The sequence below is a fragment of the Fusarium musae genome, chromosome 12 (genome assembly GCF_019915245.1).
Source record: "Fusarium musae strain F31 chromosome 12, whole genome shotgun sequence".
Lineage (NCBI taxonomy): Eukaryota > Fungi > Ascomycota > Sordariomycetes > Hypocreales > Nectriaceae > Fusarium > Fusarium musae.
In genome coordinates this window covers 573,698-591,651 of record NC_058398.1, presented here as the reverse complement: position 1 = coordinate 591,651, position 17,954 = coordinate 573,698, and the positions used below count along the sequence as shown (strand labels likewise).

The 17,954-nt window shown below is 47.1% G+C and overlaps 6 protein-coding genes across 6 annotated transcripts; 2 read left to right on the top strand and 4 right to left on the bottom strand.

Moving 5' to 3' along the window:
• Nucleotides 1–4,168: 4,168 nt before the first annotated feature.
• Nucleotides 4,169–4,591, top strand: J7337_013935 (uncharacterized protein; the record flags this gene model as incomplete). Its single annotated transcript, XM_044831410.1, has 1 exon — nucleotides 4,169–4,591. The coding sequence occupies one exon, from the start codon at nucleotides 4,169–4,171 to the stop codon at nucleotides 4,589–4,591; it is 423 nt and encodes a 140-aa protein (XP_044673796.1).
• Nucleotides 4,592–6,158: 1,567 nt separating this feature from the next.
• J7337_013934 (uncharacterized protein) lies at nucleotides 6,159–6,932 on the bottom strand (the record flags this gene model as incomplete). The annotated part of the gene is made up of 1 exon (XM_044831409.1): nucleotides 6,159–6,932. The coding sequence occupies one exon, from the start codon at nucleotides 6,930–6,932 to the stop codon at nucleotides 6,159–6,161; it is 774 nt and encodes a 257-aa protein (XP_044673795.1).
• Nucleotides 6,933–7,097: 165 nt separating this feature from the next.
• On the bottom strand, nucleotides 7,098–8,666 carry J7337_013933 (uncharacterized protein; the record flags this gene model as incomplete). Its single annotated transcript, XM_044831408.1, has 1 exon — nucleotides 7,098–8,666. One exon carries the CDS (start codon nucleotides 8,664–8,666, stop codon nucleotides 7,098–7,100), a length of 1,569 nt encoding a protein of 522 aa, XP_044673794.1.
• Nucleotides 8,667–8,919: 253 nt separating this feature from the next.
• Nucleotides 8,920–9,783, bottom strand: J7337_013932 (uncharacterized protein; the record flags this gene model as incomplete). Its single annotated transcript, XM_044831407.1, has 2 exons — nucleotides 8,920–9,701; nucleotides 9,762–9,783. 2 exons carry the CDS (start codon nucleotides 9,781–9,783, stop codon nucleotides 8,920–8,922), a joined length of 804 nt encoding a protein of 267 aa, XP_044673793.1.
• A 327-nt stretch (nucleotides 9,784–10,110) lies between these two features.
• Nucleotides 10,111–10,924, bottom strand: J7337_013931 (uncharacterized protein; the record flags this gene model as incomplete). The annotated part of the gene is made up of 3 exons (XM_044831406.1): nucleotides 10,111–10,354; nucleotides 10,581–10,688; nucleotides 10,740–10,924. The coding sequence occupies 3 exons, from the start codon at nucleotides 10,922–10,924 to the stop codon at nucleotides 10,111–10,113; spliced, it is 537 nt and encodes a 178-aa protein (XP_044673792.1).
• Nucleotides 10,925–12,050: 1,126 nt separating this feature from the next.
• J7337_013930 (uncharacterized protein) lies at nucleotides 12,051–17,517 on the top strand (the record flags this gene model as incomplete). Its single annotated transcript, XM_044831405.1, has 13 exons — nucleotides 12,051–12,867; nucleotides 13,018–13,322; nucleotides 13,378–13,543; nucleotides 13,604–13,700; nucleotides 13,749–14,256; nucleotides 14,457–14,840; nucleotides 14,900–15,457; nucleotides 15,523–15,611; nucleotides 15,760–15,814; nucleotides 15,866–16,694; nucleotides 16,749–17,047; nucleotides 17,107–17,191; nucleotides 17,285–17,517. 13 exons carry the CDS (start codon nucleotides 12,051–12,053, stop codon nucleotides 17,515–17,517), a joined length of 4,425 nt encoding a protein of 1,474 aa, XP_044673791.1.
• Nucleotides 17,518–17,954: the final 437 nt, after the last annotated feature.

Below are 17,954 nucleotides of genomic sequence, written 5' to 3'. Positions count from 1 at the left end.
GCGTACAAACAAAAACGGTTGCTCGTGCGATCGACGCTGTGTAACAAAGCTAAAGCGCGTCATGTTTGACGCATCAAGACCGACAAATGCACTTGCTTATACTCCACGGTAAAGTTTGATGAGGCTCTTGCGGTGAAGCATCTTCTCCTAAAGACACACCATTTGTATCGTGTTGGCTCATTGGGTAGTTCAGTGGCTAGAGTTCAAGGCCGCGTTGTGTACTTGGCGCTTCAGCGGTCTCGGTCCCACTTGATCTAGGGCATCACCTACTAAATTGTCCAGAACTTGAATCAGACTTTTGAACGACTGATCTCTGGTACAAAAGCTCTGGGGATTGCGAGTGATGTGCAGGGCAAACAATAACTGCAATAGAGTTTCAAAACAAAAAGATGTTTATGCCAATCTAGACTCGGTTACTTATGAGTTTGCCAATCGAAGCCCACCAACAAGCAAGCCTCCACTCTAGAGCTGCAGATTGCCCTGTATCACTCAATTCCGAGATTGGCGACAAAACTAATACATGCTTTCAAAAACTTAATCTCACCACTAAGAAAACACATGGCGCTCACGAGGGGGACCGTCTTGTCGCGGAGGTGGTTATCATGCATATCTTGACAGCGGTCATTCAGTCGGCTGAAACCTGGTCGCATAGAGTCGATTGACTTGTTCGTTCTTCGCAGAGTCAGAGGATACAATTTCCTTCGCTTAGATCGTACTATAGCAAAAGCCGTTGTTCCATGAAGATTGATTCTGCTCGCGAGAACTTGCGACACGGGTTGAGGGGTCTTTCTTAGAACAGGTGGCTCGTCTGAGACTCGTCTTTGCAGGAGGTATAGCTCCCTGCTACACCACCAACTGGATACACGAATGCTCCTGTTAAATACTACGCCAATCAGATCCACATTTCCCAGTCATTCCGACCTCCAACTTAACGACCATGGACTGATGCGACAAGGCTGAGACGGCCTCACACAAGCGTGTCTGTACTGGACCACCTTCCATAGGAAGCGAAAGTTGCAGACAGCCAAAATGGGATTGCATAGTATTGCATCTACTGTTAAAACCACAGAGTGTGCAGTGCCGCCCTCCACATCTAAAGCTCGCGCTCGATCAAACACCGATCTTGACAGAAAAGCCTATACAGCATCGAATACAGGTAAACTGCAACTTTGATCTTGGACGATAACTTTCATCCCATGACCCTGTTTAGTGCGTCGATGCGTGTGTGAGGCGCGTTATGTGAGCCATCAGCTGTGAGGACTATCAACTCAAAATAACACTCTTATCAAAGTCAATCTGGGCAGTATACCGGCCACCCAACACAATTGCCCAAGATAAGCTTTATAAACCTATCTGATGTGATCACGTCTGAGTGCGTCGATGCAAGGATTCCTGAGTATCTGGATGGGGATGGGGAAGTTATAAAACTTCCATCAGCAGAACCGCATTGTTTCCCAAGGAGATGCTCGGAGCACCCACAGGAAAGCTTCTTGCTGAAGAGATTGGAGCTTTCCAGCTATCTCAAATTGGCGTCTCTAGTCTCTAATACGTTGAGCGGCAAAGCCGTTGGTAAGGCTGCACGCCAGTCTGTACTTGTCATTCAGCAGGTCAAGAGAAAAAGATTGGATTGTGGGATCCGTTTACCACCTCGAGACGAACAACGCTGTGATAACCTGCACTTGTAAGAGCAACGCATTACCCTCATTCTTCCAAGTTCCGCCTGGAGTGCCTTTAAAACTCTGTACAGTAACGACGTTCTAGCCCACAAGTGGATTCGCGGTATTGCAGTCACATTCAAGGGCATATTATAGACTAAAGAGGCTTTTGATACGACCAGAGCTTCTTCAGGCTTAACACGGGTTGCTCGAGAAAACTTTTCTCAACGATAAGTGGTTCAGTGGCGATTGTACACTCAAAGGCTTCTTTGTTCTTTCATAATCATAAGGTCGAGTCTGAGCTCGCTTGGTTGTCTGCATGAACAGCCATGTGTGTAATGTCGGTGCATCTGAACACTCACTCATTTTGTTGGAACCGTAAAACAGGCGCAGTCCCTGTTCGACATCAGCATGTATCATTAATATCTTGCTCGGCTTCCCTCTCCTTATTCTCTTTTCATCAGTACTCAATATTTGAGAAGTACAAGAACGATCACAACACACCGTTAACAATTCACCTAATCTACTTCACAATAGCTATGAACATAATGGTTCAGTTATTTTTTACATTGTATCCCTGGATACTTGTCGCAGTTGGCGTGTCTTTTACCGTACTATTTGCAATTAAGATCGTCAAAAGGGTCCCTCATCGCATTCATCTTTTACTCATTCCCTCCGCATCTCATGTCATTCTTGGCATTCTTCACGAGATTCACTTGTTTATTAACGAGAGAGTTGCTCCTCATGGACTGCTCAAAGAGGAAATAGATCATGGCATTGCTTTTATAGCTTTTCTTACCATTATTTATACACTCGTCATCTGTTTTGGGTGTCAGGACTTGCGACCTCAACCCACAGAATCACAGAAAGCACGTTCTGCTCCCCCGTTAACGAATGTCAAAGATCTTCAGGAGGACAAAGATAAGACCCAAGAACGCAGCGACACGTCGGGAAAATCTGATATCCCCTTATGGAACCCTACCTACAGGCATCTCAAGATGCTTCCCAGCCACAACTCATCTGCTGGTCACGCAAGATGCGAAGTAGGCCAATTGTGCGAGAAGTTCGGTTTTCGCTATGAAGATTCTTTTAAGATATGCCATTTAGGCATGGATTGCACCCAGCACAAACTACCTACTCGCACCCAGCATAACTCAACTACTCACACAAAGTGTGACTCACCTACACACCCCCAGCACAACGCATCTACCCGCACCCAGCGCAATCCACCTGCTTGCCTCTTCTCCAAAACCATCGACCGTCTGTTCAGCTACCGGATGGCAGTTGTTGTCTGGTGTATCCTGATTGTCTATGTTTACCTTCCTAGACATATTCACTTACTAACCGACGAATCCCAGCGTACCCTTTTTCTTGTGAGAGGAGATGGCATCGTTCAACTTACTGCTGATGCAGTAATGTATGTCTGTGGTTTCTGGTTATTATCGATTCCTATCTTTTATCTTGTACGCTGGTTATTTATTTGTCTATTTGGTCTACTACGCTGGTTCGTATTGCCAGTGCTATATTTCGGTATGGCCGGGGCAGATCCACGGATTTCATTCTTTACAGCGTGTGACAATTCGATAGAAATCGCCCGATTCGTCGAAGATGGATCAGAGTGGTCGAAGACAAGCATTGTGGTTGGCTGACTCAAGGATTTTGGAGTAGCGATTAAACAGGCTGAACAGACTGAACAGGCCAAAAAGCGAAATAAAGGCAATATATGATATATGAGCCACAAGGGTAGCAACAGCCCAGATGCAATTGAAGGTGGTTTTGAATCTTAGTTCTCTGTATATAGTAGGTAGTTTATTATCTATATTACTAATCCCCAAATGCGAACTTCTATAAGCTTTTATATCTCTCGTCCTTTAGTGCAACTCCATGCTCACAACGAGGGGGACTGCTTAGCACAGGAAGTATTTGACGAGGTAATAAAGGATACATGCAAAACATCGGGGTATTTTGTCAATAGCGGTTGGGACTATGAACTCAATAAGCACGCCTGTCCACTTCCGAAGTACCTGTAATAAGTTTTTGCGCTTGGAAATCTTCTGCACATCTGACAATCGCTAACCTCTTTGTCTATGCCAATAAAGTTCAGCAACAGTCATCCAGTCATGTTTCGATAGCAATACCACCCACCGTCTCATCGTCTGCTTCCACTCATCGGTCATACGGAATAAGATCATTACCGGTCCGACAATCATCTAGTCAACACCTGAAGTCACTGGAGGTTTTACCTTTGTGAACAAGTACAGGTTCGAGGATGACGACCCATAGTGCGTGAATTGTATTATTCAATATTTCTATCGTTGGGACTATGAGATACCAGACCGGCACTGGGCCCCCAAGATGGACTGCGATCTAGGAGATGCCGCAGATCCCAACAGCCCACCAAAAGACAAGGGTTCTGCCCCTTTCTTATCTTATCATGTTCACCGCCCACCCAAGTCAGTTTAACCCCACCTCGACCAACATTTCAAGTCACAACTTTCAGCATCAACAACAAAATGGCCCCACCTGCACCTCCATCAGCGCTCCATCGCCACCAGTCTTCATCGCAGCCTCCTCTGGATCCAGCTTACCGGGCCTCTACTAAGCGCCGGTTTGACCAAATCATCAACCACTTTGAAAGCGAAGGCATTAGACCAGATCGCGACAAGTACAACCGCGTCAAACTGGTCAGCCTAACATATGACCACTCGACAAGCGAGAAGTCTAAAGATAGATTACTAGCTGCTTTCTTTGCATTTGCAGGACTGTCAATAACCGCAGATAGAGACATCAACTTTGAAGACCCAACTCGTCAAGATGAACTCCGAGTTTCCCTCGATAACTTTGCCGATTATCTTTTTGATAATTTCTTTCTACCACTAAAAGCATCAACCAAAAAAAACACCCCAGCCTTCACCGGCATCTCATTCAGCCGTTAAGAGTGCGCAACGCCAAGGACATATCTTCGCAGGCACTCCAGAGCGAATCGCCAATCTAAGAGGAGCCTGTCTAATACGAGATCGTTATTGGTGTGTTAAATCACATAAATTTGACCAGGCGGAGGCCTTGAAACGATTCGGTTTGCAAAGGCGTGGTCAAGGCGAGGCATGCGACCAAGATGGCTAGCCTCTAGCAGGGCAACGGTTTGAACCCCTCTAGGTGGCACACATCTTGCCACACTCATTAACGCAACTTGACTCTTGCGGAGAACTGGTGAGAGACTCTAGAACTCTTTTTGATTACAACCGCTAACATATCTATCCCAGAACGCCTCGAAAGAAGCGGCGCTGGCGATACTTAATATGTTCGACGATAGAGCCGCTCATCTGATCGAGGGAACTAAGATTGATCGTCCTAGAAACGCTTTAACGCTAACTCAGCCTCTACAGATATACTTTGGTGATTTCAATATCTTTTTCAAGCCTGAGGGTACAGTTCTACACAGGTACCATATTAAAACCTTTCTCCCCTAAAGGTTCACGTATAATGTTCCTGTTGCTCGGACGCTTTTTCTCACTGAAGAGAGGAATATCAATCCTCCTTCGTCGCGGCTGCTAGTAATTTACTATGCTATCGCCCATATCCTGCATCTCTCCGCGGCGGGTGATTATATTAATAATATTCTAAGGGATGCTGACGAGTATGGGATCTGACATGATAGAAGTACTAAGTTATATCGTCTAGTAGGACTTTATCTAAACAACTGGGCTGGTAGTCAAGCTTATAGTAATGTAATAGTCTAAGTCTCTTGATAACTATCTAGATACTAAATAATGTAATGTCTAAGTAAACATGACTTTAATAGAGCAATATTGAGATACTAACAGCACGCAACTGTAATGTGTGGCTCTTAGCGTGTCCTTATAGATCTGGGGTTTTGATCCTTCCGTGGTAATGAAGTAGACTCAATGTAGTAAATAAGTGAATTAATCGAAAATCCCAACTTTCAAAGTCGAAATCACTATAAAAACATGGCAAAGCAATAAAATAATTAAAACTACTCGCTATACTCTTCCCCAGATGTCTCAATTAGTACCTGACATGTTCTTGCATTATGCCCGGGCTATTAAACTGTAGAACTCTATGCTGCGGACCTATTCCTCCCTCCCTCGTAAATTTTTGAGAATAAGAGGCAGTGACTGAGTGCTTTGGGACCTTTTTTCTGAGTCATCCTTTGTACTGCGTATAAGTATTCGATTTTCTTTTTTACCATTGCGAGTGAGAAGACACACTCACTTCCCCCAGTCGGTTGGTAGGCCATTGACTGATGCGATGGGTTCTATTGCTGATACATCAAGATCGTGTGTTGTGCTTAAACGTTGGCTGCCGTTAGTATCATCTCATTGTCTACAGCAGTTGAATGTTGCCATACTTGAGAGGTTGGATTTGCAGGACAGGAAGCTCAAGCGCTAGGAACTTGATAATTGCCAGCAGATTCGCGATGGCTGTAATGAGAGACAAACCCTCGACGGGTGTCATATCCTCGGAAGGGGATCACTGGAGGGGTCACATCTGGTGGACCGAAATCATGAGTGCAGGCTTCCAAGGAGTTTCGCTAACCCGCAACATGCGGCGCCAAACGGCTGTGCTGGGGTCGTTGCCACCGACGGGCATATCGAGCAGTTCATGAGGTGGCTCGCTACGTTCATGAATGGCCCGGTTGACTCTTGATTCTTGCCAGTGACGTATACTATGGTTCCAGGGATAAGACGGCAAGTCTGTCAAGACTCGGGGGCTCTCGTCGTCATACGCAGGCACCGGGAAGTTGATCTGGTTCATGGCTAGAGGTTGGCCTCGAGAAAACAAGTTGATGGCGGCAGATCGGATACTGTCGCCTACATGCTGGTCACGTACTAGAAAGCCCCAGTATGGAAGCTCAGTGCCTTTAAATTCGGACAGAGTTAAGATCTCGTGGATAGGGCTTCCTAGTGCCGTATGTGGGCCAACCTCGAGCAACACCTCGACACTCCTGCCCGTCCGATTATCCGGATCTCCCAGAACCATCTCAGTGAAAGCATCCACGAACCGAACCGGCTGTACCAGACTACTGACCCGGTGGTTGGGGTTGGCGATGTCCCTGATGTCGGTGATGCGTCCACCAGTGACTGCTGATGAGAAAACCGCCTTGAGCTCCTGCTTAGCTGCTTGTGGATGTTTCTTGTCATAACCCACCTCATCCCGAGCCATATCGGCCTCAAGGCTCTTAGGCATCTGCAAAAACATCCATGTGGTGAGAGTGGTAGGCCTGCTGGACTCTGAGACGACGAGCGAACACGGCATCCTGCTTACACATGTCCCAGGACTAATTATTAGAAATAGCATAATATATAAAAGTAACCTGTCTAACGAAAGCATTATAGATAAATTAAAAGGCAAAAGGTAATGTTCAGTAACAGACTTTTATAGCTCTTAGAAAATCCTACTATAGAGCTATGTATTAGGAAGCTAGAAGGGAGTCTTGAGCTTGAGGTCAAACATATCCCGCATGACACCCCCATATCCAGGATAAATAGTCTGTGGATTATCCTGGAAAGGATTGATTCCCTCCCCATACAAAAATGAATAGACTGCCTCATCGACCTCAACAAACCTTCCCTGCCCTATATTGCCGGAGGCAGAAGCTACCAAGTGTACAGTAGGTCTCTCTTCCGTTGGTCTCGAGCGCCAGTCCAGAGCATGGCGCATTTGACGAATGAGGTCATCGTAGCCGTGATCATCTCCCCAAGCCAAGTGCCTAAGCTCGACGGATCGTAGCGATTGTGGTAAAGCTGCAAGAAGGTCTATCAAGTCATCGAGCTGTACCAGCATATGAGATATACCAAAATGTCGAAGGTTTGGCCAGTGATCGATCGGAAAGATCGTTTGGAGTGGAACTAGATTTTCCTCTATTTCATCTGGTTGAAGTTGCTGGGGATACCCTTCGGCAGTATCTGTAGTACTGCATATACTTATATGTTGGATATCCTTTGCTTCAGCTAATGCATCGTGCAATAGTCCGCTTTTATATGAGTCCCAGTCCCAATGCTCAAGAAGGCCTGTGAAAAGATCAAGGCTTAGGTATCGAAACCCAGGGCGCTTTATTAAGGCAACTAGATCGTCATACTCGACACACCGTTGGTCGAATATACGACAGTTTAGCCCAGACTGAATTTCATTGCCTCCGATCTTAAGTTCTGTGACATGATGATTGCCGTACTCAACCAATCCTCGCAGCACCATCCGATACCCTCGCCATCTGGCTCTGTAAGCCTCAGCAGTACATTCGCGACCATAAGTCTGCTGATAGGGGAGGTCCTCCTGAGACATCCATGGAAGCGCATCAATCGGCATTGATCGTTTATAGCAAGGCCATGCTTCAGGTAAAGGGTAATCAAAGCCGCGAGGAAATGCTCTGATCATGGGTGTCCTGTAGAGTGGCTTTCCTAAGCGTCCATGAGTCGCAGGTGTGACAGTGACTCGTTTCAAGGAGGGAAAACGTCGCAGCCCACGCTTGAAAGCTTCGATATCGGCATTGGATGCGATAACCTGGCGCTGGTCTTCTAGTAGTGTTTTATAGTAAGCCCAAGACTCATCCAGGCTCAAGAGATCATCAGGAAACCCATAATCAGAAGGGAAGTCCTCGCGGTCTTGATAGTGATAGTGGGTGCCCATTTTAAACCAGAGCGGACACCCATTTTCAGTTACTGCACGGTCGCCATCGCCATTATGTCGATAATTCTCTCGCTCTTCTTCCAGCTCTGGCCCACTGCGTAGGCGCGCATCATCCCATACAATCTCAGAAACTTGGTGACGAAGAGTATTGTGGTCTGCAATTGCGTGGAAAACCTTAAGGTTGAAAGAGTTGGCTGAGATGAAAATACGGTCGAAACTCAGAGGGATAAGCTTTGCTATCGCCGAGCATGTCAAGCGTAGGTTCTTGATGTCATCGCTTTCCAAAAAATTATAGATAGCGTTGTGTATTTCTTTAGGTAACTTTAGTAGGATAACAGAAATATCTGGCGTTGAAGAAGCCATTTTCTCGAAGATGGGTTGGTCAGGGTGGAGTGCTTAAAGATCAAAACTGGGCATTCTTGTCCTTATTTATGTATTGGGTGGATCCCTGCGCGCGACGGCAATTTACGAGGTTTATTACATCAACACCTGTGTGGCTATACTAAATGCGGAGCAAAATTGACATGGAATAAATAAAATACAACCTAACTACTTAAAGAAATAATAGATACCCATAGTTAAGGTCCCAGACACTCCTGCGATATAAAACGCATATCTACACACCAACACAGACATTGTAATTTGGCTGTAGTCCAGAGCAATCAGTCTTAACAGCAGGATTCCACTTATAGAAATCGTCAAGCTTGATCTTGTAGTTGTTCGCAATGGCCCAACAACCGTCGCCCTTTTGTACTTCGTAGAACGCCTTGCAGCCCTTAACCATACCAGTTTGCGTCGGTGTTGGTGTAGGGATGCCACCTGAGGTCGAGGTTTTCGTTGTATGAGTCGTTGTGTGAGTTGAGACTGACGTCTTACTGGCTTGAGTCCCGACACAAACGTAGAACCTGGGCTGTAAAGTAGAACAGTCCTTCCCAACAGCAGGATTCCACTTATAGAAGTCATCAAGATTGATGTTGTTGTCATGAGAAATGGCCCAGCAGCCATCGCCATCCTGCACGTTGTAGAATTTGTTACAGTTCGATACCATGCCAGTCTGAATGGGTGACGGTGTGGATGCCGTTGTGCCTGTGACGGAAGCGACATTGGTGCTGGAAACAACGGACGTAGTGAGGCCGTCATCGTCATCGTCTTCGTCCTCAGGGACTGGAGACGGACGACCGTTTGGCCAAATTGATATGCAATAATATGTACCCATTGCAAGCCCAGCACAGTCCTTACCAATTGTTGGATTCATGGCATAGAACTGTTCAATATCAAGGTAGAACTGAGCCAGGATGTTCTCACAGGTGTTGTAGGATTGAACCTGATGGTATCTTGTGCAATTGGCTGGGGTTCCAGCTGCAAGAGGGCTAGGAGGTACGAAATCTTGTTCCGGCTCTATAAAAGCTACCAGTCAGCATCGCCGTGGACATCTATATACTGGAGAAAGATACTTACCTGGTGTAGGGGAGGCCAGCATCACACAATATGACGAGTTGGCTGAGACGGTGCATGGATAAGCATATGGGTTTGCTACAGGGCTGGCTGTTGTCAAAGCAAATGTCTCTGTATCTTTGGAACTTGCTAATGACGGGTTCCAGAGAATAAAGTCCTGTTGATTGTCAGACCTAGTACATTATATCATTCCAGTACCAGTTGCCTTAGGCATGACCTTACCTGTGGGGATTGGCCAAAAAGCCTGCTTAAACTCCAACAATCCGCAGCAGCACTTTCGGTCAGATTCGTGAAATAAATGTACCTAAACCGTAGTTAGCCATCAAAGCAGTGTCTTTTAAATGTGCATGGCCTACTTGTAACAGTCTAGACGAGTTCCGTTAGCAATAGGAATTATCTGAATATTTGAGCTGTTGGTTTTTGCTGGGCGATCCGGATTAGGGAGCATTGTGGCGGGCACGGGCTTGATGGGCGGTCTTGTAGAGGAGCCATCATATCCGGGATATGTAGAAATATAACCAACCGGCTGGACACAGTAATAGACGTCGGCCAGCAGGTTGGTGCAGTTGTCGAAGAGTTCTGGGTTCAGAAACAGCCTGTAAAGCATTACGTTAGCTCATGAAGAAATTTGGAAGCAGTAAGGGATACCATACAAGTCTTTCCTCGTAATGCTGTGATTGGTTGCGATCATCGAGCAATCGTCGCCGAGAGCTACCTGATACCACTCACCACAATGGGCGTTAGTACCTTGTCCAGTCGGAGAAGGCACGGGGCTATACAACTGTCAGTCTATAAATTATGCGATGGACAAATCTTACATACGCTTCTGTAGTGATGAGAGTAGCCACTGGCTTTGAGCTGCTGGGAAGAGCAAAGTTACCAAGCGGATTGCTGATGCAGATTTTGCCATCTTTCTGCTTGCTCAAGTTTCTATATATATGCTTAGCTCTCTGGAATATTCATGGCATCCTTCACACTTACCCGCAAGTGACGTCAAGGCTTGGATTCCACGACAGAAGCTGGGCGTAGGTGACCTTGGATGCGTTGGCGATGCTACGGCAGGTGTCTTTCTCTTGAACTGTATACTGAGTACAGGTTGTCGCTCCTGAGATAACGCTCGACAACACTCCACCAATGATGGCCGGGTAGAAGAGAATAGGCCGCATTTTGGCAGCCAGTGAATAAAAGCTCGGACAATTGAGACCGGGGAAAGAAGTCTTGTCCTAGAAAGACGAGAGAAGGATGTATAGTCGGTGCAAAAACTAAGCTTGAGTAAAATAGTTGGTTGGGGGTGAACGTGAGTTAGTGAAAGCACAAGAGGGACGGGATGGGTCATGTCGACATGTGATTGTATGGAAATGAGACACCAAGGTTAGAGTGAGTCATTTAGCTTAAATTAAATTTTATAATTGCAAGTACCAGCCGCAATGCAGTTCCGTGCTTGCATCATTGCAGTAGCTGTCGCAAAGGTGCTTGGACGCAGCTCGGGACCGAGGGCGACGGTTAGACGGCAACATGTGCCAAGACAATTGCTGCTGCACTGACAACTCCCAGGGCTAAGGAATAGCCAATTCGTAGGCGAGGTGACCTTCAGGCCCCATGAGATAAAATTTCACGGTTGTTGGTTGTTAGTTCTACTTCCCTCAGACTCCACTTGTTGGTTGTTGGTTGTTAGTTCTGTTGCAACTTATGCACGTTTACATATCCCTTGCTGTCCATGCGCCATCCCCGGCCCGACTTATCTGTTGGCGCAAGACATTTTTATCAACTTGTTTTTGCAAATCTCTTCCCGTTCCAGTAATCTCCGAAGGATCATTCCCCGTAACACTTGTTCAGCCGATGGGGCCGCAGCCCCAGTCGAGACCCTGAACAACTTCATTCAGCTAGACTGCCTAGGGGGTGAGGTAATACAGCGGACGGGCTTTGGTGGGAGATCAGCGATTTTTGGTGTAAGCCGTTCCGCTGTTTTTCCTCACCCCGAGGACTGCTCACTCGGTCGAGTGCTTTCCGTGCATACAGCGTCAAGTTACGGCTTTATTGGAAATCGTGATTTTCAGCACCACAAATACCCCTGATCATTTCAACGACATCGTGCTTGCCGCCTTATCCGATGCTGAAGGAGCGCGCCGGATGGTCTGACATTTGCCTAAGGGCGTTTAGCTAGCAAGATGTTGATTTAGGAACTCAATCTTTGCTCGAGGTTTCTATATGATTTCCCCTTCTTCTCGGATTGAATTGTTCATGAAAAAAACTGTCAACACTCGCTCGCTACAACTAGTTCCTTTTTTCACCATGGCAGCTTCCAGGAAGCCGCCAGCACTCCTTGTCTATCTTTTCTTTTTTGCACTCAATCTTTGTATCTTTCCCATTCTCTGCGCGTCAGTTGACGTAGAGAATGTTGAGTCTATCTTTTCCAGATCTCTTGTGCCACGAGAGCAGAGCGCAGCCGCCGGTGCGTCTGGCTCTGGAGACTTCAGCTGCGGTCCAGACAAGCCCTGCTCCAACAAGGCTTGTTGTGGTAAGGATGGCTGGTGCGGCTTTGGAGACAAATACTGCGGCAAAGGCTGTCAATCTCACTGTGACGCCAAAGCTGACTGTGGTGTCAACGCTGCTAAGCCAGGCCAGACTTGCCCTCTGAATGTATGTTGCTCTCAGTATGGCTTCTGTGGAACTACTTCAGAGTTCTGTGGTAAGTCTTGCCAATCGAACTGCAGCCAGCCTAAGCCCAAGTCATCACCTACAAACGTTCGGAAACGTGTAGTTGGTTATTGGGAAGCATGGAACGATCAGCATGCGTGCGGTAAGATGGGTATTGGTTCAATCCCTGTGAACTACCTCACGCATCTCATTGTATCTTTTGCATACATCGACTCGAATTTTCGTGTCACAAACATGGATGGTCTGAGTTCAGATGTGTATAGGAACGTTGGTGAACTGAAGGCCCGGAACCCGGGGCTGAAGATCATGATTGCATTGGGAGGCTGGACTTTTAACGATCCCGGCCCTTGGCAGAGCGTATTTCCCACCATGGTATCCAGTCAAGCGAATCGTGCAACATTCATCCGTAACCTCTTGGGGTTCTTGTCAGAATACGGTTATGATGGGGTTGGTAAGTCAATTGTTCAGTTTCTTCCTGACATATCTTGTTTTACTAATTCTACTTGTCTCGTCAGACTTCGGTACGTCTCAGCTACTTTACTGCCACGCCTTGTTTTGAGGGCATAGGTATGATTTACATGGCGTTACTAACTCAGCATAGATTGGGAGTATCCCGGAGCCAAGGACCGTGGTGGCTCTGACAAGGATGGAGATAACTATACTGCACTTCTCAAAGAGCTTCGTGAGGCTTTTGCTACGAGCGGACGAGATTATATCTCAACTTTCACAGCCCCTACCTCTTACTGGTACCTTCGCCATTTCGATGTCAAGAACATGTCAGAACATGTTGATTGGATCAACCTCATGTCATATGATCTTCATGGTGTTTGGGATGGAGACAACCCAATTGGCAAACATATTCTCTCCCATACTAACCTGACGGAGATCGACCTTGCTCTCGATCTGGTAAGTGTTTCTGCCAAGAATCGCCTACCCGCAAATCATCGCTGATTGATGACAGTTCTGGCGCGTTGATGTAAAACCTTCAAGCATTGTTTTGGGCTTGGGCTTCTACGGCCGATCGTTTACTCTCGCTTCAAGCTCGTGTTGGAAGCCGGGCTGCGCCTTTACTGGTCCCGGCGCTGCGGGACCTTGTACAAATACGGCAGGAATCCTGTCCTACAAAGGTAGGAGAGGCCAGCTCTGCAAATGAATTTGTTGGAACAAGCTAAGACAATGGAATCTAGAGGTCAAGGATATCTTGAGAAGCACTGGCGCCACTTCATACCTGGACAAAGAGGCAGCTGCGCGATATCTGGTCTACGCTGGGAACAGCTGGATTTCGTGAGTACCCAGTCCCAGCAAATGCCTAAATCATTAACGCTTCGCTAGCTATGATGATCCGTCAACTATCCAGGCCAAGATCGACTATGCCAATAAGATAGGACTGTCTGGAGTAATGATCTGGGCTATCGACCTCGACGATAGCAGCCTTGAGTCGCTCCGCGCTGTGTCAGATCCTTCCTTGCTCGAAAGTGTAGACAGCGACTTTGACCTAGTCGACTTGGATAAGCTGTTCCCCAAGCAGTATCTCCCTGCGTCTGGAAGCAAGCCATCGTACGGTTTGATAACATTTGGAGGTTCTGACGGAACTGATCCTACCTCATCTGCCTTTGGCTTCCTTCTTTTGGCGGGTGACTCGCATGTCGTCAGCAGCCTCCGCAAACGAGACGGCCAGCCCGAGCCGTTTGTCTTCCTCGACTGTCCCGAGGATGTCCTCGATCTTCCCAAAGATGCTGCTCGTACTGCGCGTGTTACATGTGTTAGTGGCGATCTGGAAGGGTGCTACCAGATCATGGAGCGTGGCATCGAGGGAACTATTGTCGAGATGCCTGATAGCGTATGTATCAACATCATCTTCTTTGGAAAAACAAGACTTAACCACCTTATGTAGTGCGCTCCAAACCAGCTTGTTCGGGCCATCTCTCTCACGGCATCCAAAAGTAAGGACTTCGCCCGTTGCTATCCGTTCCAGTCATCTGATGTAGCGCAGACCAATCTATTCCCGAGGCATTCTCGCATCACCAACGCTTCTCCCAGGTTTTCGACTTTTCCTTCGATTTCAACTTCAAGCTCATGCGCCGGGACTCCAACAACACCAGCATCCGCATGGACTACTCCAACACTCCTGGGTACTGGGACCAGCTAGTCGATCGTCCTGGTATCCAGTCTCGAGATTTACAGCATCTCGACGAGCGATTCTTTGCACCATCTGACCTTGAATGGAACTCTGTCTACGACGACACAGACAAGTTCAAGTTTGATCCGGGATCTGCCACCAAGATCAAGAAGGATTTGAGTGCACCGCTTTACTGGCAGACTGTTGATGGGTGCGCCATCAATGGAACCGATTATAGCGAAGGCTTCGGTGCTTATGTCAATGGCGAAATTGATGCTTCCTTCTACTACGGATTCTCTTTAATTGTAAGTTCAGTACCCTCTGCTTCTGTGAGTTAGCGAATAAGCGTCTGACTCTGGTACAGGGAACAGAAAAAGGCGGATCCTGGGACGCCAAACAATCTCATGGATTTCTCCAAGTTCGAGGCCAGAGCGACATGACCTTCGGTTTTGGCGGTATCGGTACCGTTGATGTTACGAAAGCAGGCAAGGGAAACCCTGCCACTTTGGACAAAGACAGCAGAGTCAATCTTGATGGCCACGTTATCAATGCAGGCCATACCAGTGGCTTGGCTTCATTCCAGCCGTATTATGATGTTACTTACCATCTTGCTACATTCAACGGTACTGACCGCGACAACGAAAACCCCGCTGCATCTTTCAACGGACGTCTGAGTGCTCGTGTTGTCTCTGACTTTGGAAAGTTCCAGGCGGATTTTCCTGTCAAGGACGACCACAACGACCCGGATAAGTTTGGGAACAAGCGCAAGAAGGACCAGTTCGAGTTGGGTAGCAACAATGTGCTTTACGGCTCTCCTGAAAACGGTGGCGCGATTACAATCGGCAGTCAGGTTACGTTTGGCCTCAACATCGAGTTTTTCCTGTACAGAGACCTATTTCATGTCGAAAGTGGATTGCCAAATGTAAGTGGAAGCGTTTCGTTCCATCTCATGACAAGCAGGAGTCAGCGCCTCTGACATTGCCTCAGCTCTCCCTCTCCTACAGCACCTTATCAACTTTCACCTTCGGCCCGAGTAAGAAAAATTCGGATGAGTCGTGCGCCAAGTACGAACTCTCGTAAGTTCTATACCCGGTGCGGAACATACTTTGATCTAACGACTGTTAGAACCGATATCCTCCAACTGGCAAACAATGCGTGAGTCCCTGAACGACATGCGTTTTGCTCTTTCTCTATTCAGGTCTAATCTAGTCTCTTGTGGTGTAGGGAGTCCATCGGCTGGGACGCGCTAGAGGGCTCTGCTCGTCTTGTTTCAGAGACGGTAAGTCGTATTTTCCTGTTTTTTATCTACTGTTTTCTCACACTTCTATAGCAAACGCCAGAAAATGGAGCGCAATGCTTCAAAAACGCCGATATTTCTACTGCTTCCAGGTCTAAGCGCACGCCAAATCCGTTGTCCTCTGACCCAGACTTTAACGAGACTCTTCTATCTGATGCAGCAGAAGACGAAACACGCCTGATGTCTCTTGCTCGCCGACAATCCAAGCAGTTGTATGGCTGGGATATACTTCCGGGTGTAACCATAACCAAGGGCAACCTTGGCCTTGATGAGGAATTGGGCAATGGCCAGCCAAAACTGAACTGCGTCAACTGCGAAGGTTGTCGTGACTTCGGCGAGGAGTCAAGCGATCTGTGCTGTGGTTGTGTTAATATGCAACAGAAGTGGGGGTTTTCAGACATACCACCTTGTCCTGATTGCGATAGCCTCGGCGACTTCCCAGATTGGCGGACCAATGTCAACAGGTACCTGGGCACCCTGAAGGTAAACCATGCTCGAGGTGAAGACGAAAGAAATCATGATACGGAGGCCCTGCCCGTACCCGAGTCCCCTGCACACAAGTTGCATCGTCGAAAGGTTGGATCGGCTACCATGATGACCAAGGAAGTAAGTGTGTGTCCTGATGGCCCCAACGACAAGGAGGGACTTCGATCCCCTTACCAGTACCCAGCATTCCCTAGTGACCCTTTCTATCCCTGGGAGGGGATTCAGAGAGGGAAATGGGATTCCGTCTCTCGATATTGGGGAAATACCTCCGATTTCTGCCACTGGTGGGGAGTTAAAGGTTTATCTAAGGCCGACAAGGTTTGGGTGAAGGATAAGCATACAGGCGTTGTTTCACAGGTCCGAGCCGATTACCAGAGTAAGTTACCAATACTGCTGATAGACTAGAGAATATTGCGCTAACACAGAGCAGCTGAGCACGTATTCGAGGGCCAGGTGATCGGAGACTTCTTCAATTATTGGCTTGATAAAGGTTACGTTCGCAACCAGGAACCCATGCCTACAAACCCGCAGCCTAAAGTCCCCTGTAGTTGGACACGCGAATGGGTCAGGAACAAAAAGACCAACCCGAACTGGAAGATCAACTTAGCCCAAAAACCCAAGATAATACTCGCTTCTTTTGCAGAAATATTACTTTCAGAGCTGGGTAGCGCATCGCATCTTGACAGATTGACTCTTTTCCTAGCCAGGCCCAATCTGAAGAAGGGATGTGTAAGTGAACAGTTTCCTTCTTTTTGCATTTTTCAACACCGGCTAACTTGGATATTTAGATGTTCACCGGAGTTAATCCCACTGATCCTGACAAATACGACCGCATGTCGTCCGATGAGCAACTCCAACATGTCAAAGAAATGGGTAGGCGTCCCCTCCCAGTCCCTCACCAAGCTTTGTCCGGCTTCTTTGAGAGCTGTGGCCAGCAATCCATGATTTGCTAATACCTTATATCAGGAATGGTTTTCAATTATCTTAACAACCAACAAGTATGGGATAAGTACTGCGCCGTCTACGAAGCCATCTATGACCATATGGGTGATTTCGACACCTGGTACGCGACCAACGGTGCTGGCGTCACGATCCCCAATCTTCAGAAAGAATGGAAAGACTACAACCGCATACTTCTAGACTCGATCGTTCGACGAATGAGAATACTGATGGAACATTTCTGGAATAACAAAGAGTAAGCATTGGCAATATTATCTGGGTGCAGGCTGATATGCTGCTGTTTGTTTGAGACGCCTGGCTAATTCATTACATCAATAGATGCGGTCCTTATGGTTGTCTGCTTACCCCGTCGTTCGCAAAAATATGGATTTCGAACTGGCTCGCCAATTACTGGCTGATTGATTTTCCACTCACCTGTAAGAATATGGATAAAACAACAGTTTCGAGTCTCCGTAGACCATTTTAAATAGTCCACCTGTTGTTAGAGTAGATATCCTTCTCAATTTTCAATATATATTTACTGCTATCTCCACCTGCACTTCAAGACCTGTCTCTAGACCAGACTACACATCTCCAGTCCACTGACTGTCCCAACAGATAGTCGCCGACATTCGAGGCGCCCAGTCTATCCCAGGCACAGCCCGCAAACACTACTAAACCCATCAACCTTTAACCC